We start from the raw sequence: 17,823 nt of genomic DNA on the forward strand, positions 1-17,823 counted from the left end.
CAGCCTGTTTTGGCCTTCAGGACCCAGCCAATTTTTTAAAATCTGACATGTGTTACTTTGTGGTAATAACGTTGGAATGCTTTTACCTATCCAAGCGATTCGGAGATTGTTTTCTTGTGACGTGTTGTACTTTATGTTAGTGAAAACATTTTGTCGATAATTTTGGTATTTATTTCTGAAAAACACCACAATTTAGAAAAAAATTGCAAAAATTAGCATTTTTCTAAATTTAAACGATATCTGCTTGTAAAACAGATTGTGATACCACACAAAATAGTTACTAGTTAACATTTCCCATATGTCTACTTTATGTTTGCATCGTTTTTTGAACATCCTTTTATTTTTCTAGGACGTTACGAGCAGCAATTTCTCATATTTTCAAGAAAATTTCAAAAGGCTATTTTTTCAGGGACCAGTTCAGTTCTGAGGTGGCTTTGAGGGCCTTATATATTAGAAAATCGCCAGAAGTCACCCCATTTTGAAAACTGCACCCCTCAAGGTATTCGAATCAGCATTCACAAAGTGTTTTAACCCTTTAGGTGTTTCACAGGAATTAAAGCAAAGTAGAGGTGAAATTTACAAATGAAATTTTTTTTGCCGAAATTCATTTCTAATAAAAAAAAATTTTGTAACACAGAAGGTTTTACCAGAGAAATGCAACTCAATATTTTATTGCCCAGATTCTGCAGTTTTTAGAAATATCCCACATGTGGCCTTAGCGTGATAAAGGACTGAAGCACCAGCCTCAGAAGCAAAGGAGCACCTAGTGGATTTTGGGCCTCCTTTTTTTTAAATATATTTTAGGCACCTTGTCAGGTTTTAAGAGGTCTTGTGGTGCCAAAACAGTGGAAACACCCCAAAAGTTACCCCATTTTGGAAACTAGACCCCTCAAGGAATTTATCTAGGTGTATAGTTAGCATTTTGACCGCACAGGTTTTTCGCTAAATTTATCAGAATTAGTCTGTAAAAATGAAAATCTACTTTTTTCTGAAAAAACATAGAAATTTGTAATATTTACAAGAGATAATATAGAAAATGCACCCCAACATATGTAAAGCAATGTCTCCCGATTACGGCAATATCCCATATGTGGTAATAAACTGCTGATTGGACCCACAGCAAGGCTCAGAAGGGAAGGAGTGCCATTTGGATTTTGGAGCACGGATTTTGCTGGATTGGTTTTCGGTGCCATGTCGCATTTGCAACGCCCTGGAGAGACCAAAACAGGGGAAACCCCCCAAAAGTGACCCCATTTTGGAAACTACACCTCTCAAGGAATTTATCTAGGGGTATAGTTAGCATTTTGACCACACAGGTTTTTTGCAGAATTTAGTGGAATTAGGCAGTGAAAATGAAAATCAACTTTTTTTCTGAAAAAGCATAGAAATTTTTAATTTTCACCCTTTTTCCCTAATCAAGTCCTTTATTATTGAAAAAAATAAACCGTACATATTTAGTATTGCCGCGTCTGTAATGGCCTAAACCATAAAAGTGTTATTTCTCTCGCGCGGTGAATGCCATAAAAAAAAAAAAACACGAAAAAAAACCAAAATGACAGAGTTGCTGTTTTTTGGTCCCCTTGCCTTCCAAAAACTGGAATAAAAAGTAATCAAAAAGTTGCATGTATCCAAAAAAGTTAGCTATAAAAACTACAACCGGCCCCGAAAAAAACAAGCCCTTATACAGCTCCGTCGACGAAAAAATGAAAAGCGTTTTATTTCTCACAACATGGTGACAGAAAATACAGTTTTACAAAAGTCACTTTATTGTGCAAGAAGTTGCAACAAAAAAAAAAGCACTATAAATTTGGTAACGCTGGAACCGTACTGACTTGCAGAATAAAGTTAACATGTTATTTATAACGCATGGTGATCGCTGTATTATCAAAAAACTAATTTCAGCCCTCATACCACTACATCTATGAAAAAATTAAATAAGTTAAGCCCCCAATAAGTCAGGTTAGAAAAAAAATATGCAGTTGTGCAGCACGAGGGGAACCTTTCTGGTTTCAAGAGGCGATTTATCAAAGGCCCTAATATTAGGGAACCAGGAAGGCTAGGACCCAAACATTCTGCTGAAAGCAAGCGTGCCCGTATTATACCAGGAAAACATTTTCCCAACAAAATTCCCTAAACTGCAAAGGTGCAGTGTGTAACAAAAGGGGGATTAAAAAAAAAAAAAAAAAAAAAAAAAAAGACACCATTTATCAGTGCAGCACTAGCCTGTGCACGAAGGATTGCTTCACAGCGCAACACACATCTATGGATTATTTTTACCTTATTATTATACCCTTACGTACTCTACCCAGCTCACATGCACCCCCACATTATAAACTCATTTAACAGTAAAACCAAACAAACTCTGCGCTCCAAAAGCAAATGGCGCTGCCTTCCTTCTGAGCCCCAGACAGTGCCCAAACACCAGTTTACTTCCACATATAAAGGCATCGCCATACCCAGCAGGACCCTTTTAACAATTTTTGGGGTGTGAGTCTCCAGTGGCACATTAGCTTGGGAAAAAATTGCAATTTGGGCTTTGCACCATCCATAGCGCAATCAATTATGGAAAAAACCTGTGGGGTCAAAATGTTCACTACACTCCTTAATAAATGCCTTGAGGGGTGTAGGTCACTTCTCAGGGTTTTTTCTTAATTATTTCACATTAGAGCCTCTGCAATTGTGAACCAATACTCTAAGGCTGGGTTTATACGAGCTTGTTACGTCCGTAAAGGACGGAACGTATTTCGGCCGCAGGTCCCGGACCCAACACACTGCAGGGAGCCGGACTCCTAGAATCAGTTACGTACGACGCTAGGAGTCCCTGCCTCGCTGAAGGACAACTGTCCCGTACTGTAATCATGTTTTCAGTACGGGACAGTAGTTCCACAGGGAGGCAGGGACTCCTAGCATCGAACATAACTATGATGCTAGGAGCCCGGCTCCCTGCAGTGTGTTCGGTCCGGGACTTGCGGACGAAATACGTCCGTCCATTACGGACGTAACATGCTCGTGTGAACCCAGCCTAAGTTGCTAAATTAGGCCTCAATTTCGCATGGTACTCTTCCACTCCTGTGCCGTGTCAAATGTCCAAGCAAAAGATTAGGGCCACATGTAGGGTGTTTCTAAAACCAAGATACACAGCATATTAATGAGCAGTATTTTCATGGTGGCACAAGCTGGGCACCACATATTGGCATATCTACGGAAAAATTGCCATTTTCACTCTGCAAAATCGAGTGCACACTAATTGCTTAAAAACACATGCAGGGTTAACATGCTCGCTACACACCTACAAGGGGTGTAGTTTCTCAAATGGAGTCACTTTTGGAGAGTTTCCACCCAGCAGCACGTATACTATTATTAGGAAACTGACCTAGAAACAATAACCATACCACTCCCTCTTGCTGTCTGTCCATTTTAACTGATGCAAAGGTGTTTTTCTACTGCCCAAACCAGATTATTCGTTTGACAATATAAGGGTAAAATCACTCAAGAATTTTGATGCAGTTTTATGAACCAAAGCCAGAAGTGGATCTAAAGGAAAGAAAAGGTGTATAGAAAAGAACTGCACCAAAACTGTGTGTGTGGTCCTGGCCTAAGGTCTTAAGCAAAGGGGCGTGTGCCTGTAACAGGTTTACAAAACAAAAAAAAACTATTGTAGGTGGCTTAGATCCAAGTGAGGTTCCATTTCATGGGTCAAGATTCTCTAGGAGCACTGACTACGGTGCTTCTAGAGAATTTGGGCCAATATACACCTTGCTGCTTTTTCTTTAAGGGTAGGAACACACACAGTGCCGACACTGCAAATTTTCTGCAATGAAATCTGTTGTGGAAAAATTGCAGTGTAGTAGAGTAGCGCCGAGAAACAGTTAATAAATTAACCTGCGTTGCAGTATTTTAATCCGCAGCAGGTCATCAATTTATGCTACGGAATCGCTGCTCCTCTGTTGCGAGTTTTCCCAAATCAATAGGGAGGTAATACCCGCAACATATAGCCATGGGTTGCGACTTGCGGCGGAAACGGTGCGATTCCACCTCAAAAATTGGAAATAATTTTGAAATAAAAATTTAGTTTTTTTTCTTACTTAACGCTGGCCATTGTCATAGCGACGTGATCCTGTTCTGAGCATAGCCTAGCCTCCTGGGATGACGTTTCATCCCATGTGACTACTGCAGCCAATCAAATTTTGCAGCGGTCACACAGACTACAGCGTCATCCCAGGAGTCTGGGCTGTACCTACACCGCTGGCACACGACCGCGGTACAAGTGAATGGGACTCCTGGCATCAGACATTTATGATGCTAGGAGTCTGCCTCCTCACGGAACTGCTGTTTCGTACTATAAAAAAATTACAGTATGGAACAGCAGTTCCATGAGGTGGCAGAGACTCCTAGCATCATAAAAGGTCTGATGGCAGGAGTCCCGTTCACCTGTACCGCGGTCAGGAAATCCGGCCGACACACCGATTGTTTTTCACGGCCCGAACTCTGTCGTGTACAAGACATGTTAGGCTGGATTCACACGAGCAGGTTACGTCCGTAATGGACAGAACGTATTTCGGCCGCAAGTCCCAGACTGAACACACTGCAGGGAGCCGGGCTCCTAGCATCATAGTTATGTACGATGCTAGGAGTCCCTGCCTCTCCGTGGAACTACTGTCCCGTACTGAAAACATTACAGTACGGGACAGTTGTCCGGCAGCGAGGCAGGGACTCCTAGTATCGTACATAACTATGATTCTAGGAGCCCGGCTCCCTGCAGTGTGTTCGGTCTGGGACTTGCGGCCAAAATACGTTCCGTCCATTACGGACGTAACATGCTCATGTGAACCCAGCCTTAGGGTGTATTTAGATGCTACAGTTGAGGTGCGGTTGAAAGGGCATCATGAAACCGCATGCGGTTTTACCACAATTAGGTGCAAAAACATTTCAAAAGGTGTCAAAAACTGATGCGGTTTTCATATGCGGTTCTAACCGTAACCCCACGTCTGAATACACCCTTAAGCTTGTTGAAGCTTATTGCTAACTAACAGTAGAAGAGGAGGCAGAGAGTTGAGTAACACATGATTGCAGCATAAGACTACAGATTGGGTTAGTTTGCAGGTAGTAACCATGGAAACACAATATAGGGATGCACGATGAATCGAAACTCTGATACTGTTTCGATACTGTGCATCCCCAAACGGTTCGGTACCGTTATTTCATGTATTTCGATACGAAGCTGTGCGGCCGCACAGCTCAGTATTGTAAGACATGAATGTATGAGAGCGGGGCTGCGGCTGTGTGATACAGCCATTGCCCCGCTCCTGAGTAGTGCGCGCTGTCAGGATGATGCGATGCAGCCAGCGCTGCACTAATGAGCGGCGGCACTGAAGACCGAACATGGTGGGCGCACTGCAAAACACCCCCATGTTCTGTTTTCAGTGCCTGCACTTATTAGTGCAGCGCCGGCCGCATCTCCTCAGGCTGACTGCGCGCGCATACACTTATGTCAGGAGCGGGGCAATGGTTGCATTACACAGCCGCAGCCCCGCTCTAACAGAAACCTCTCATCTCAGCCGTTATTCCCTTGAATGCTGCAATCAAAGCTGACTGCAGCATTCAGGAGAAAATAAGAAGGGGGGGGGGGATGCCCCTGGATCGCGTCACAGGGAATTCCTGTGACGCAATTGAGGGACATACCATATATGGCCAGACAGCCCAGGGTCTATTGAAAGAGACTGTCACTACATTATAAGTGCCCTATCTCCTACATAAGGAGATGGGCGCTATAATGTAGGCGACAGCAGTGCTTTTTATTTAGAAAAACAATCTATTTTTACCACTTTATTAGCAATTTTAGCTTTATGTTAATGAGTTTCTTAATGCCCAAGTGGGCGTTGTACAGTGGAGTGTATGACGCTGACCTATCAGCGTCATAAACTTCTCTCCATTCGTTTCGTCAGCGCATAGGGATCCTGCTAGATCAGTATGTGCGGTCTTTGGCCGGATTCACACGAGCGTGTGCATTTTGCACGCGCAAAATACGCTGCATTTTGCACGCGCAAAAGGTTTGCAAAAGCTCCGTGTGTCACCAGCATATGATGCGTGGCTGCGTGATTTTCGCGCAGCCGCCATCATTATGACACTGTTTTTATGTTTGTAAACAGAAAAGCGCGTGGTGCTTTTGTGTTTTCATTCATTTCGTTTATTGGACTGCTGTTGCGCGAATCACGCGCGGCACCCGGAAGCGCTTCCGAGCGCGATTTGCACGTACCCATTGACTTCAATGGGTGCGTGCAGCTCGAAACACAGCCAAATATAGGACATGTCATGAGTTTCACGCAGCGGACATACGCTGAGTGAAATTCACTCGGTCTGAACGGCTCCATTCAATAACATAGGTCCGTGCGATGCGCGTGATTTTCACGCGCGTAGCACGGACGTATTTTACGTTCATCTGAATAAGTCCTTATACTGACACATAAACGTTACTGAAGTGTTTAGACTGAATAGACATTCCTTCCAGCCGGGACGGGATGTCTATTCACAATCCCGACATGTCGATAACGTTTGTGTGGGATTTACAGCAGAGCAAGCGTAATCTCGTGAGATCACGCTGTAAATGACAGGTTACAGCGAGATTACGCTTTGCTCTGCTGAAAGTCCCACACAAACGTTATTGACGTGTCGGGATTGTGAATAGACATCCCGTCCCGGCTGGAAGGAATGTCTATTCAGTCTAAACATTTCAGTAACGTTAATGTGTCAGTATAAGGCTTTAGTCAGACGAACGTGAAAAACGTCCGTGCAACGCGCGTGATTTCCACACGCGTTGCACGGACCTATATGTGTCTATGGGGCCGTGCAGACATGTCCGTGGTTTTTGCTCAGCGTGAGTCCACTGAAAAAAAGTCACGACATGTCCGTTCTTTGGGAGTTTTGCACGCATCACGCACCCATTGAAGTCAATGGGTGCGTGAAAACCACGCATGCCGCACGGAAGCACTTCCGTGCGAACTGCGTGATTCGCGCAAGAGCTGTCAAAAGGATGAATGGAAACAGAAAAGCACCACGTGCTTTTCTGTTTCCAAGCATCCAAACGGAGTGTCTTTGCGAGGAGCGAACCCCGACAACCGAAGCTAACTTCACCGGGTTCGGCCAAACTCGTTTTGGCCGAACCCGGCAAAAAAATTTCCGGTCCGCGAAAATCGGGAGACATTCACTGTGCATGGTGATGAAAGAGTTAAACTGTTTCAGCACCATGGACAGTGACTTGCGATCCCAAAATACATGAACCTGTAAAAAAACCCGAACTTCTAACTTACCGATTACTCCTGTCTCCTTCCTGCAGTCCGACCTCCCGGGATGACACTTCAGTTCAAGTGACAGCTCCAGCCAATCACAGGCTGCAGCCAATCACAGGCTGCAGCGGTCACTTGGACTGCCGCGTCAACCAGGGAGGTGGGGCCCGATGTCAAGAGAGGCGCGTCACCAAGGACGCGTCACCAAGGCAACGGCCGGGAAGTTCTCGGTAAGTAGGAACTTTATCTTTTTTTTTACAGGTTTTTCGCTGTTGTGTTCGGCATTCACTGTCGAGGGTGATGAAAGATTTAGCTCTTTCAGCACCTTGGACAGTGACGGGCGTCGACAAGCCTCATCTCTATGATGCCGGCTGCGCGAAAATCACGCAGCCGCGCATCATACACGGATGACACACGGAGCTGGCAAGTGATTTTTGCGCGCGCAAAACGCAGCGTTTTTGCGTCTGCAAAAACGCCACGTTCGTGTGAATCCAGCCTAAGACAGCACATACTGATCTAGCAGGATCCCTATGCGCTGACTAAATGAATGGGGAGAAGTGTATGACGCTGATTGGTCCGCATCATACACTCCTCTGTACAACACCCACTTGGTCTAAAGTAAAAACACGCCCAGTTGGGCATTAAGAAAGCAATTAGCATAAAGCTAAAAATCGCTAAAGTTGTGAAAATAGATCGTTTTTATAAGTAAAAAGCACTGCAGTCACCTACATTACAGCGCCAATCTCCTTATGTAGGAGATAGGGCACTTATAATGTGGTGACAGAGTCTCTTGAAGGACCCCAGGGCTGTCATATTTCCTGTTAGGGCATACAAAGGTCTGTCCTAACAACTGCCTGTGTACTATACTTACACAGGCTAATGTACTGGCATATATCTGATATATGCCAGTACATTAACCCCTTCAGGACTGAGCCTGTTTTGGCCTTCAGGACGAAGCCGATTTTTCAAATCTGACATGTGTCAATTTATGTGGTAATAACTCCGGAATGCTTTTACCTATCCAAGCGATTCTGAGATTGTTTTCTCGTGACATATTGTACTTTATGTTAGTGAAAAAATTTGGTTGATAAATTCAATATTTATTTGTAAAAAACACCAAGAATTGGAGAAAATTTGCAAAAATTAGCATTTTTCTCAATTTAAATGTATCTGCTTGTAAAACAGATAGTAATACCACACAAAATAGTCACTAGTTAACATTTCCCATATGTCTACTTTATGTTGGCGTCGTTTTTTGAACATTCTTTTATTTTTCTAGGACGTTACAAGGCTTAGATCTTTAGCAGCGATTTCTCATATTTTCAAGAAAATTTCAAAAGGCGATTTTTACAAGGACCAATTCAGTGCTGAAGTGGCATTGAGGGCCTTATATATTAGAAAGTCCCCATAAATCACCCCATTTTGAAAACTGCACCCCTCAAAGTATTCAAAACAGCATTCAGAAAGTGTATTAACCCTTTAGGCGTTTCACAGGAATTAAAGCAAAGTAGAGGTGAAAGTTACAAATTTCATTTTTTTTTTACAAAATTCATTTGTAATACATTTTTTTCTATACCACAGGAGGTTTTACCCGAGAAATGTAACTTATTATTTATTGCCAAGATTCTGCAGTTTTTAGAAATACCCCACATGTGGCCCTAGTGCGGTCATGGACTGAAACACAGGCCTCAGAAGCAAAGGAGCACCTAGTGGATTTTGGGGCCTCCTTTTTTTTAGCATATATTTTAGGTACCATGTCAGGTTTGAAGAGGTCTTGTAGGGCCAAAACAATAAAGACCCCCAAAAGTGACCTCATTTTGGAAACTACACCCCTCAGGGAATTTATCTAGGGGTATAATTAGCATTTTGAACCCACAGTTTTTTTGCTAAATTTATTTGAATTAGTTTGTGAAGGTGAAAATCTACTTTTTTTCTGAAAAAACGTAGAAATTTGTAATTTTTTCAAGGAATAAAAGAGAAAAAACACCCCAACATATGTAAAGCAATTTCTCCTGATTATAGCAATACCCCATATGTGGTAATAAACTGCTGTTTGGACCCACAGCAGGACTCAGAAGGGAAGGAGCACCATTTGGATTTTGAAATTCTGATTTTGATGGTATAGTTTTCAGTGCCATGTCGCGTTTGAAATGCACTGGAGGGAACAAAATAGTGGAATCCCCCGGAAAGTGACCCCATTTTGGAAACTACACTCATCAAGGAATTTTTCTAGGGGTAAAGTTAGCATTTTGACCCCACGGTTGTTTTGCTGAATTCATTGGAATTATTCTGTAAAGGTAAAAATCAACTTTTTTTCTGAAAAAAGGTAGCCATTTTTAATTTTTACAAGGAATAAAGGCGAAAAAGCACCCCAACATTTGTAAAACCATTTCTCCCGATTACGTAAATACGCCATATGTGGTAATAAAGTGCTGTTTGGACCCACAGCGGGGCTTAGAAGGCAAGGAGCGCTATTTGGCTTTTGGAGCTCAAATTTAGCTGAAATGATTTTTGGGTGCCATGTCGCATTTGCAAAGCCCCTGAGAGGCCAAAACAGTGGAAACCCCCCAAAAGTGGAAATTACACCACTTAAAGAATCTATCTAGGGATATAGTGGGAATTTAGACCCCACAGGATTTATTAGAATTGGGCCATGAAAAATTTATATCAATATTTCTTCCACTAAAATGTTGATTTTTTTCAATTTCACAAAGGATAAAGGAGAAAATGCACCCCAACATTTGTAAAGCAATTTCTCCCGAGTACGGCAATACCCCACGTGTGGTCATAAATGGTTTTTCATTAGAAAGTAATTAACCCTTTCTGGACTGATCCATTTTTTTCTTTTCCTTTTTAGTTTTTTCCTCCCCGCGTTCCAAGAGCCACAACTTTTTTATTTTTCAGTCAATAGAGTGGTGTGAGGGCTTATTTATTGAGGGACGAGCGGTCGTTTTTATTGGTACCATTTTTTGGTACATACAACTTTTTGAGCACTTTTTATTACATTTTTAGGTAGAGCCAAGGTGACCAAAAAAACAGCGATTTTGCAGTTTTAAATTCTTTATTTTTCACGTGAGACGCTCCATACATCAACCCCCACACTACGACATGCTATGTCGTGGTGCGCGCAGGGGTTAATGCGCAGCGCATGGTGCGGAGTGAAAATTACAATTTTCCACTCATATGCCATTTTAGTGCACTACATGTTATGCCCAGTTTGTGCCACTGAAGACAAATACCTCATAAAATATTAACCGGGTTCTCCCGGGTATGGCGATGCCATATCTGTGGACGTAAACTGGTGTTTAGGCACGCTGCAGGGCTCAGAAGGGAGGGAGCGCCATTTGGCTTTTGGGGCGCAGATGTAGCTTGGTAGTTGTTCTGTTTGGGGTTTTACTGGTGTTTCAGTTTGTAATGTGGGGGAATTTGTAATCTGTGCGGGGTACATCAGGGTACATGTTATCTGTGCGGAGTAAATCAGGGTACATGTTATCTGTGCGGGGTACATCAGGGCATAATAAGAGGGTATAATAATGCAGTAAATAAATAATAATCCGCAGATATGTGGCCGGTGTCACACTGATAAATGGCGCCCGATCTTATCCGCTTTTGGACACTCTGCCCATTTTGCATCGCCATATTCTGGGAGCCAGAACTTTTTTATTTTTTCTCCACCGGAGCTGTGTGAGGGTTTATTCTTTGCGGGACAATCTGTAGGTTTTCATTGGTACCATTTTGGGGTACCAGAAATTTTTGGGATCACGTTTTATTCCATTTTTTGGCAAGCAAGGTGACCAAAAACCATCAATTCTGACAATGTTTTTTATTCTTTTTTTTATGGCCTTCACCCTGGGCTATAAATGACCATTTTACTTTATTCTGCGGGTCGGTACGATTACGGCGATACCAGATGTATATAATTTTTTTATGTTTTGCAGCGTTTGTGCAATAAAATCACTTATTTATAAAATAAATACATTTTTGTGTCACCATATTCTGAGAGCCATAACGTTTTTATTTTTCAGTCAAAAAAGCGCTGTAAGGGCTTGTTTTTTGCGGGACGGGATGTAGTTTGTATTGGTAGCATTTTGGCGTACATGCGACTTTTTGATCACTTTTTATAGTATATTTTGGGAGGGTTGGTAACCAAAAAATTGTGATTCGGGCACTGTTTTTTGTTTATTTTTTTGGCGGTGTTCACCGTGCGGGAAAAATAATATTGCAGTTTTATAGTTGGGGTCGTTACGAACGTGGCGATACCAAATATGTGTACTTTTTTTAACGTGTTAATTTTTTTCCTATAATAAAAGACTTATTATAGGAAAAAAAGCATTCTTTGTTTATGTCACTTCTAACTTTAAGGCTATGTTCACACGGGGTCTTTTGCCGAGTTTTTTGACGCGGAAACCGCGTCGCAAAACTCGGCAGAAACGGCCCGAGAACGCCTCCCATTGATTTCAATGGGAGGCGTCGGCGTCTTTTTCCCGCGAGCAGTAAAACTGCCTCGCGGGAAAAAGAAGCGACATGCCCTATCTTCGGGCGCTTCCGCCTCCGACCTCCCATTGACTTCAATGGGAGGCAGGAGAAAGCGTGTTTTCTGCCCGCGGCGCTCAATGGCCGCGGGCGAAAAACGGCGCGATCATTGCTATTCACACGGAGTATTTTGGGGGAGGAATATCTGCCTCAAAATTCCGTTTGGAGCTTTGAGGCAGATATTCCTCCCCCAAAATACTCCGTGTGAACATAGCCTTATTTTTACACTTTTTAAAAACATTTTTATTATCTTTTTTTTACTTTTTTTACTTGTCCCACTAGGGGACACTTAGACTGGCAGCTCTGATCGCTGCTGGAACACATTACACTACACACGTAGTGTAATGTGTTCTAACTGTCATTGTGACGTAACTGTCACACTGACAGGAAGCAGAGGAGGAACGGCCGGAGGCTGATCCTCCGAGGCTTCCGTACATGGCAACCCGGAGGTCATTGTCTGGCCTCTGGTTGCCATGATAAGGATCGCCAGCCCCCGCAAATACATGTGGGGGGCTGCCGATCCGCTGTAAACCTCTTCGATGTGGTGATCGCAATCGACCACCGCATCGAAGGGGTTAATGGCCGATTTCAGCGGCGACAGGCCGCTGATCGGCAACGGGGAGAGCAGGGCTGACACCCTGCACAGTTAACCGCCGCTGCGGTGTAGCGCCGCGCGGCGGTTAACTGTTAAAGCGCGGACGTAACACTACGCCCAGGTGCGCGAAGTTACTGCTCACCTGGACGTACAGTTACGTCCAGGTGCGGGAAGGGGTTAAAGTTTAAAAATAAAGTAAAAATACACCTTTTTTTTTTTTTTACAATAAACATTAAAATAAGTCTCAATACATACACATATTCGGTATCGTCGCGGCGGTAATAACCTGCACAACAATTTTTTTGCGTCATTTATGATGTGTACGCTGTAAAAAAAATAAAAAAATAACTTTTCACTTATTAATGTGAGGCTCGAGGTGTGATGAATTTAACCTCTATGTGCCTCACTTTCACAGTAATTAACCCCATCATGTACCTCACATTAAACCATTATGACTGAGAAACATAATGGGGTTAATTACCATTAATGTGAGGCACATGGAGGTTAAATTCATCACACCACACGCCTCACATCAGAAAATTGAAGAACTTTTTTTTTTTTTTTTATTACGGTTGTCAAAATGTTGTTTTGGTATTGAAATCGCAATACTAAACGAAGTATCAGTATCGAAGTCCAAATTCTGGTATCGTGACATCCCTAACACAATATGCAGCGTTTATTTTTTTTATTTATTATATTAGATGCATTGCAGCATTAAGAAAAATAGCTGGATATGTGGACATATCCTTATTAACAGAACGCTCAAATATAGTTTTGATAAAGTTTAATTCTTGTTATTAAAATAGTTCAAAGAAAACGTTGCTTAAACAGTTTCTATGGGGGGGGGGATATCGCTTTAGGCTGGGTTCACACTTTGGAATTGAGGCAGATTTTGCTCTACCTGCACGACGATTTTCACAGCGTTTTTCGCCCGCGGCCATTTAGCGCCACAGGCAAAAAAACGCCACGAAATACATTTTCTCTGCATCCCATTGATGTCAATGGGAGGTCAGAGACGTAAATGCCCGAAGACAGGGCAGGTCCCTTTAACCCGTGAGACGTTTTTTCCGCTCGCGGGGAAAAAAAAGCCTCCGCCTCCCATTGAAATCAATGGGAGGCATTTTCCGCTGTTTTTTGGCACGTTTTCCGCATCAAAAAACATGTAAAAAAAAAAAAAACTCAAGTGTGAACTGACCCTTAAAAAAGGTACGACATGTAAGGCTACGTTCACAACTGCGTCGGGGTTCCGTCAGGGGAACCCACGAACGGAAACCAGACCTTTCCTTTTGGATTACCATTGATTTCAATGGTAATGCTTCCATTGCTAATGGTTTCCGTTTGTCTCAATTCTGTAAGGTTTCTGGGTTTTTTTTCAGCTGGATCATTAGCGTAGACGAATACCCTATGGATTCCACACAAAAAAAATAACTTGAAACCTTACGGAACGGCGACAGACGAAAACCATTAACAATGGAAGGGTTACCATTGAACGGTAATGCAAATGGAAAGCTATGGTTTAAGTTTGGTTTCCGTTAGACCTCTCCGTCAAAGGAACCCACGAACGGAAACCAAACTGAAATGGAACCCAGACACAGATATGAACGAAGCCCAAGACCAGCACAAAAATTTAATGCCACAACTTTCCCAACTGAAATCAATGGAGGATCATGGAAAGATTGGGCATACAGTTCTACAAACAAACTGGAGCATACCCCCAAAAAACTGGGGATTTTAATCAAATGGACAGAATTTTTCTATAGTAGCATATCTGGCTGCTATGGTAATTTGTGCCAAAAAGGGGCACGTGCGAAAGTATGCATATTGCATGTACAGCCGTCTCTATGGGTTCAGCATTAGAGTATGTTCACCCAGGTCAGAAAAGTCTGCAGCGTATCCATCACAGAATACACAGGAAAACCCGACCGAATTTTCACACCAAATGATTTGGTGCATGCGTTTGGCCAGATTGACCGATGCGGACAACGGCCACCAGAAAAAAAAAAAAAGTCTATAATTACCTCTCTGGGCATTGCCATAGAAACACCTATTTTTTCTCTTCCGGCTTCTGTGTCCAAGGGCCCTCTTGTAATGATATTTCGTCACATGTGACCGCTGAAACCCGTGATTGCCTTAAGAGGTAACAAGTAATGAAACGTCAACACAGGGGGCAGCCAGAGCAGCTGGAAAAGCAGCAACGGGTTGCTATGGCAACGCCGCGAGAGGTATAGCCAATTAGTTTTTTTTCTAACCTGCGGAATTTGCTGCGAATACGCTGCAAATAATGGCATTTGCTATGGGATTTGACTTGCCTATTGAAATCAATAGGCAAATTCTACAACAAACACGCAGTCAGGATATGTTCACACAGGACATATATGCTACGTAAAAGCACACAGCATATGCGCCTTGGTCAACACAGGGAATCCCATCCAAATTGTGGTGCAGTTTTTCGTCAGGAATGTCCAATGCGGAAAACTGCATGCAAAAAAAATAAATAAATAAGTATCGTACTTACCCGTGGCCATGGCGATACGTCCCTCTGCCGTAATGACGTTTCATCCCATGTTACCACTGCATCCTGATTGGCTGCACAGAATTCTTGGCAAGATTTTTTTCAGGTCAATTTATGCACATATTTTGTGTATTTTTTTTCCTCAGCAAGTAGACAGGATTTGTTCAAATATCATCCACTTTGCTGCTACCGTTATATGCTGCAGATTTTCCGTTCGCAAATCTGGACGAAAAATATGCAGTGAATACGTACACTTAGAGCCACACGTGTGTTTCGTGACATGGTGCATTTGTGACGCACAGTATTCTGCCCTATAAGAAAAACACTTCTAAGGGAAACAGACTGCTCACGAAACAGATTATTAAGGTGAGATTCCAACATGGATCTGCAAGAAGATCTACTGCAGAAATCCAAGGCTGAACCTCGGATTACCACTGCGGGTTTGCAGTCTCTTCTGTTGCGGGTCCGCACGTAGATTAGCTCCATTCACCGGCTACCTGAGGTGGTATTCACACAGAGTTTGGCATGGAATACATGTGGTTTCCGCACGAAAATTCGGTGTGTGAACATGGGGTCTATATAGTTTTGCAAAAATCGCTGCAAAAAGTCCGATATGACATGACTAAATTGTTATACGGCATGTGATTACGCATGCTACGTTTTTGTTCCCTTACAGATTCGCAGGGAAAGAAAAACCTCTGTGTTAAATCAGCGGCACACAGGAGATACTGAACAGGCCCCACAGAATTCTATGGTCGTAGTATACAGTGATGCATTATATGATGGTAGACACGAGGCCCTCAGTACACGGACAACCGGGGAGAAATGGCGCAGCGCTTGTTGTGCAAGTCTGAATAGACTGATTTCTCCAGAGACATTTTAATAAATCGTTAAAGTCAATGACGGTATGTGAATTAAATTGCAACTTTAGATGTGCAACTTTTGAGCTGAGCAATATACATCCAGGAGTTCACCAATAAGTGAATAGGCGCAGGATGGCTCCTGACTGAAATAATACCCGCAACCATGTAACCTAGTAGCCATGGCCTTCAATAGCACTTGTTGCGGAGACAGTACTAATAAATCTGCCCCAATGAGGTTATATGTGCACCCAGCACAAAGTGTACAGATAAGTCACTATGTGTCACCTGTGGGACTTTAGACTGTAGCGCCTGCTCATCTTCAGTCAGCACCTGGCAGCCATCTCTTCAGGGTCTAGTACTGGATACAGGCACTGGGTAACATAGTAGGAAAGTTGGCAGCGGCACATGGAACGTTGTAGAACTTTCTTTAAATAACGGTTCCCACATATTGGCAAGATATAATGTATGAGGCTGTAAAACTCCGTGCGAACTTCCCACCAAAAAATCATGAGAGGCTGTATATGCAGGACTTGGGCCTTGATTTCCCAGCGGTTTTTTTGTTATCCCATACTGAAGCCTGTGGTACCAGCTATTACAAGTGGGTGACAATACTTGAGGCTACCATACTAGCCGCGTAGGTGCATGAAGTGACACGCTGCATGTACTGGGCATAGCACTTACCATGTGCTGGTACACCTCAGCTGATACCTGGTCTGTCAGTTTTATCACTCCAGAGAAACCAAAGAAGAGCCCCAACAGGACCCTGATAGCCGTGAATACAATAGCCATGGCTGCGGTTGCTGTGTCCTGCTCTCCCGCTCTTTGGTTATGTCTCAGCACAATTGTAGGATATCAGTGATGCACTAGAGGAGGAGCGGACGGAGCTTGGGAGCCTCTCCCACCAATGTCCTGCCCGCTGTCCAATGGCCGAACCGCTGTGCTCAGTCTCCACCCGTGTGTTGGTTTCGTGTTCGTGCGCGCCCAGTACCCGGTGTGTCTGCAGGCGACGGCGTGTGAGAGCATGCGGGGCCTATAGAAGGGTTAATGATGGAGACGAGATATTCCTATCTACTCCTATAACCAAGCATTGGGGTAATTCACAGATGACATTACCCTACCCCGGCTTCCATGCCTTTTCTTAGAGGGAAGAGCTACAGACCCCACAGGCAGAGGGACATAAATGAATATACACCGCTCGTTCTTAGTTGTGTACCAGCCATAGAAGTCTCCAGAGTGGGGCCCGTTTCTAATAGGCAAAACAAGATATTTCCCAAGTAGAGGAGTGAACTGCACCAGATTTATCTCTGGCGTGTGCCAGTTTTGTGTTTCAAAATACTGGTTTAGAGTATACCATCCAATAGGTGGTGTAAAAAGGGAACGGAGTCTAACATGCGCCAAGATGCGTCAAACCTATCAAACGGCGTGCACATCATAAAAATTTTTGCGCCTCTTTAGTCTAGCACCTCTTGCTTGAGGCTATAATAAATCTGCCCCAACGTGTACACAACATACTAGACTCACCACCTCATGGATGTCTTAGGCCCCATGCACACGAACGTAAAAACGCCCGTAATTACGGCACGTTTTTACGGGCCCATGGACTTCTATTGGCCACGGGTACCTCCCCGTATACTTACGGGAAGGTGCCCGTGCCATTGAAAAATATAGAACATGTCCTATTTCAGGCCGTAATTACGGCGACGTCAGTAAATAGTCACTGTCCAGGGTGCTGAAAGAGTTAAACGATCGGCATTAACTCTCTACTGATCACAATATAGATCAACCTGTAAAAAAAAAAGACGTTCATACTTACCCAGAGCTCCCTGCTTCTTCCTCCAGTCCGGCCTCCCGGGATGACGTTTCAGCCCATGTGACCACTGCAGCCAATCACAGGCTTCAGCGGTCACATGGACTGCCGCATCATTCAGGGAGGTCGGGCTGGATGTTGAAAGAGGGACGCGTCACCAAGACAACGGCCGGGTAAGTATGAATTTCTTTTACTTTTACTGCGGAAAGGGCTGTCCCTTCTCTCTATCC

At 43.5% G+C, this 17,823-nt stretch overlaps 1 protein-coding gene across 1 annotated transcript in view; it reads right to left on the reverse strand.

Moving 5' to 3' along the window:
- TMEM35B (transmembrane protein 35B) overlaps window positions 1–16,760 on the reverse strand; it is a 40,504-nt gene extending 23,744 nt beyond the window's left edge. The window contains exon 1 of the mRNA XM_075850555.1: window positions 16,468–16,760. Within this exon, the coding sequence (XP_075706670.1) occupies window positions 16,468–16,575 (108 nt within the window). The 5' untranslated portion in view covers window positions 16,576–16,760. The remainder of the gene's footprint in view (window positions 1–16,467) is intronic.
- Between the last annotated feature and the right edge of the window lie 1,063 nt (window positions 16,761–17,823).

The sequence above is a fragment of the Rhinoderma darwinii genome, chromosome 2 (assembly GCF_050947455.1).
Source record: "Rhinoderma darwinii isolate aRhiDar2 chromosome 2, aRhiDar2.hap1, whole genome shotgun sequence".
Taxonomy (NCBI): Eukaryota; Metazoa; Chordata; class Amphibia; order Anura; family Rhinodermatidae; genus Rhinoderma; species Rhinoderma darwinii.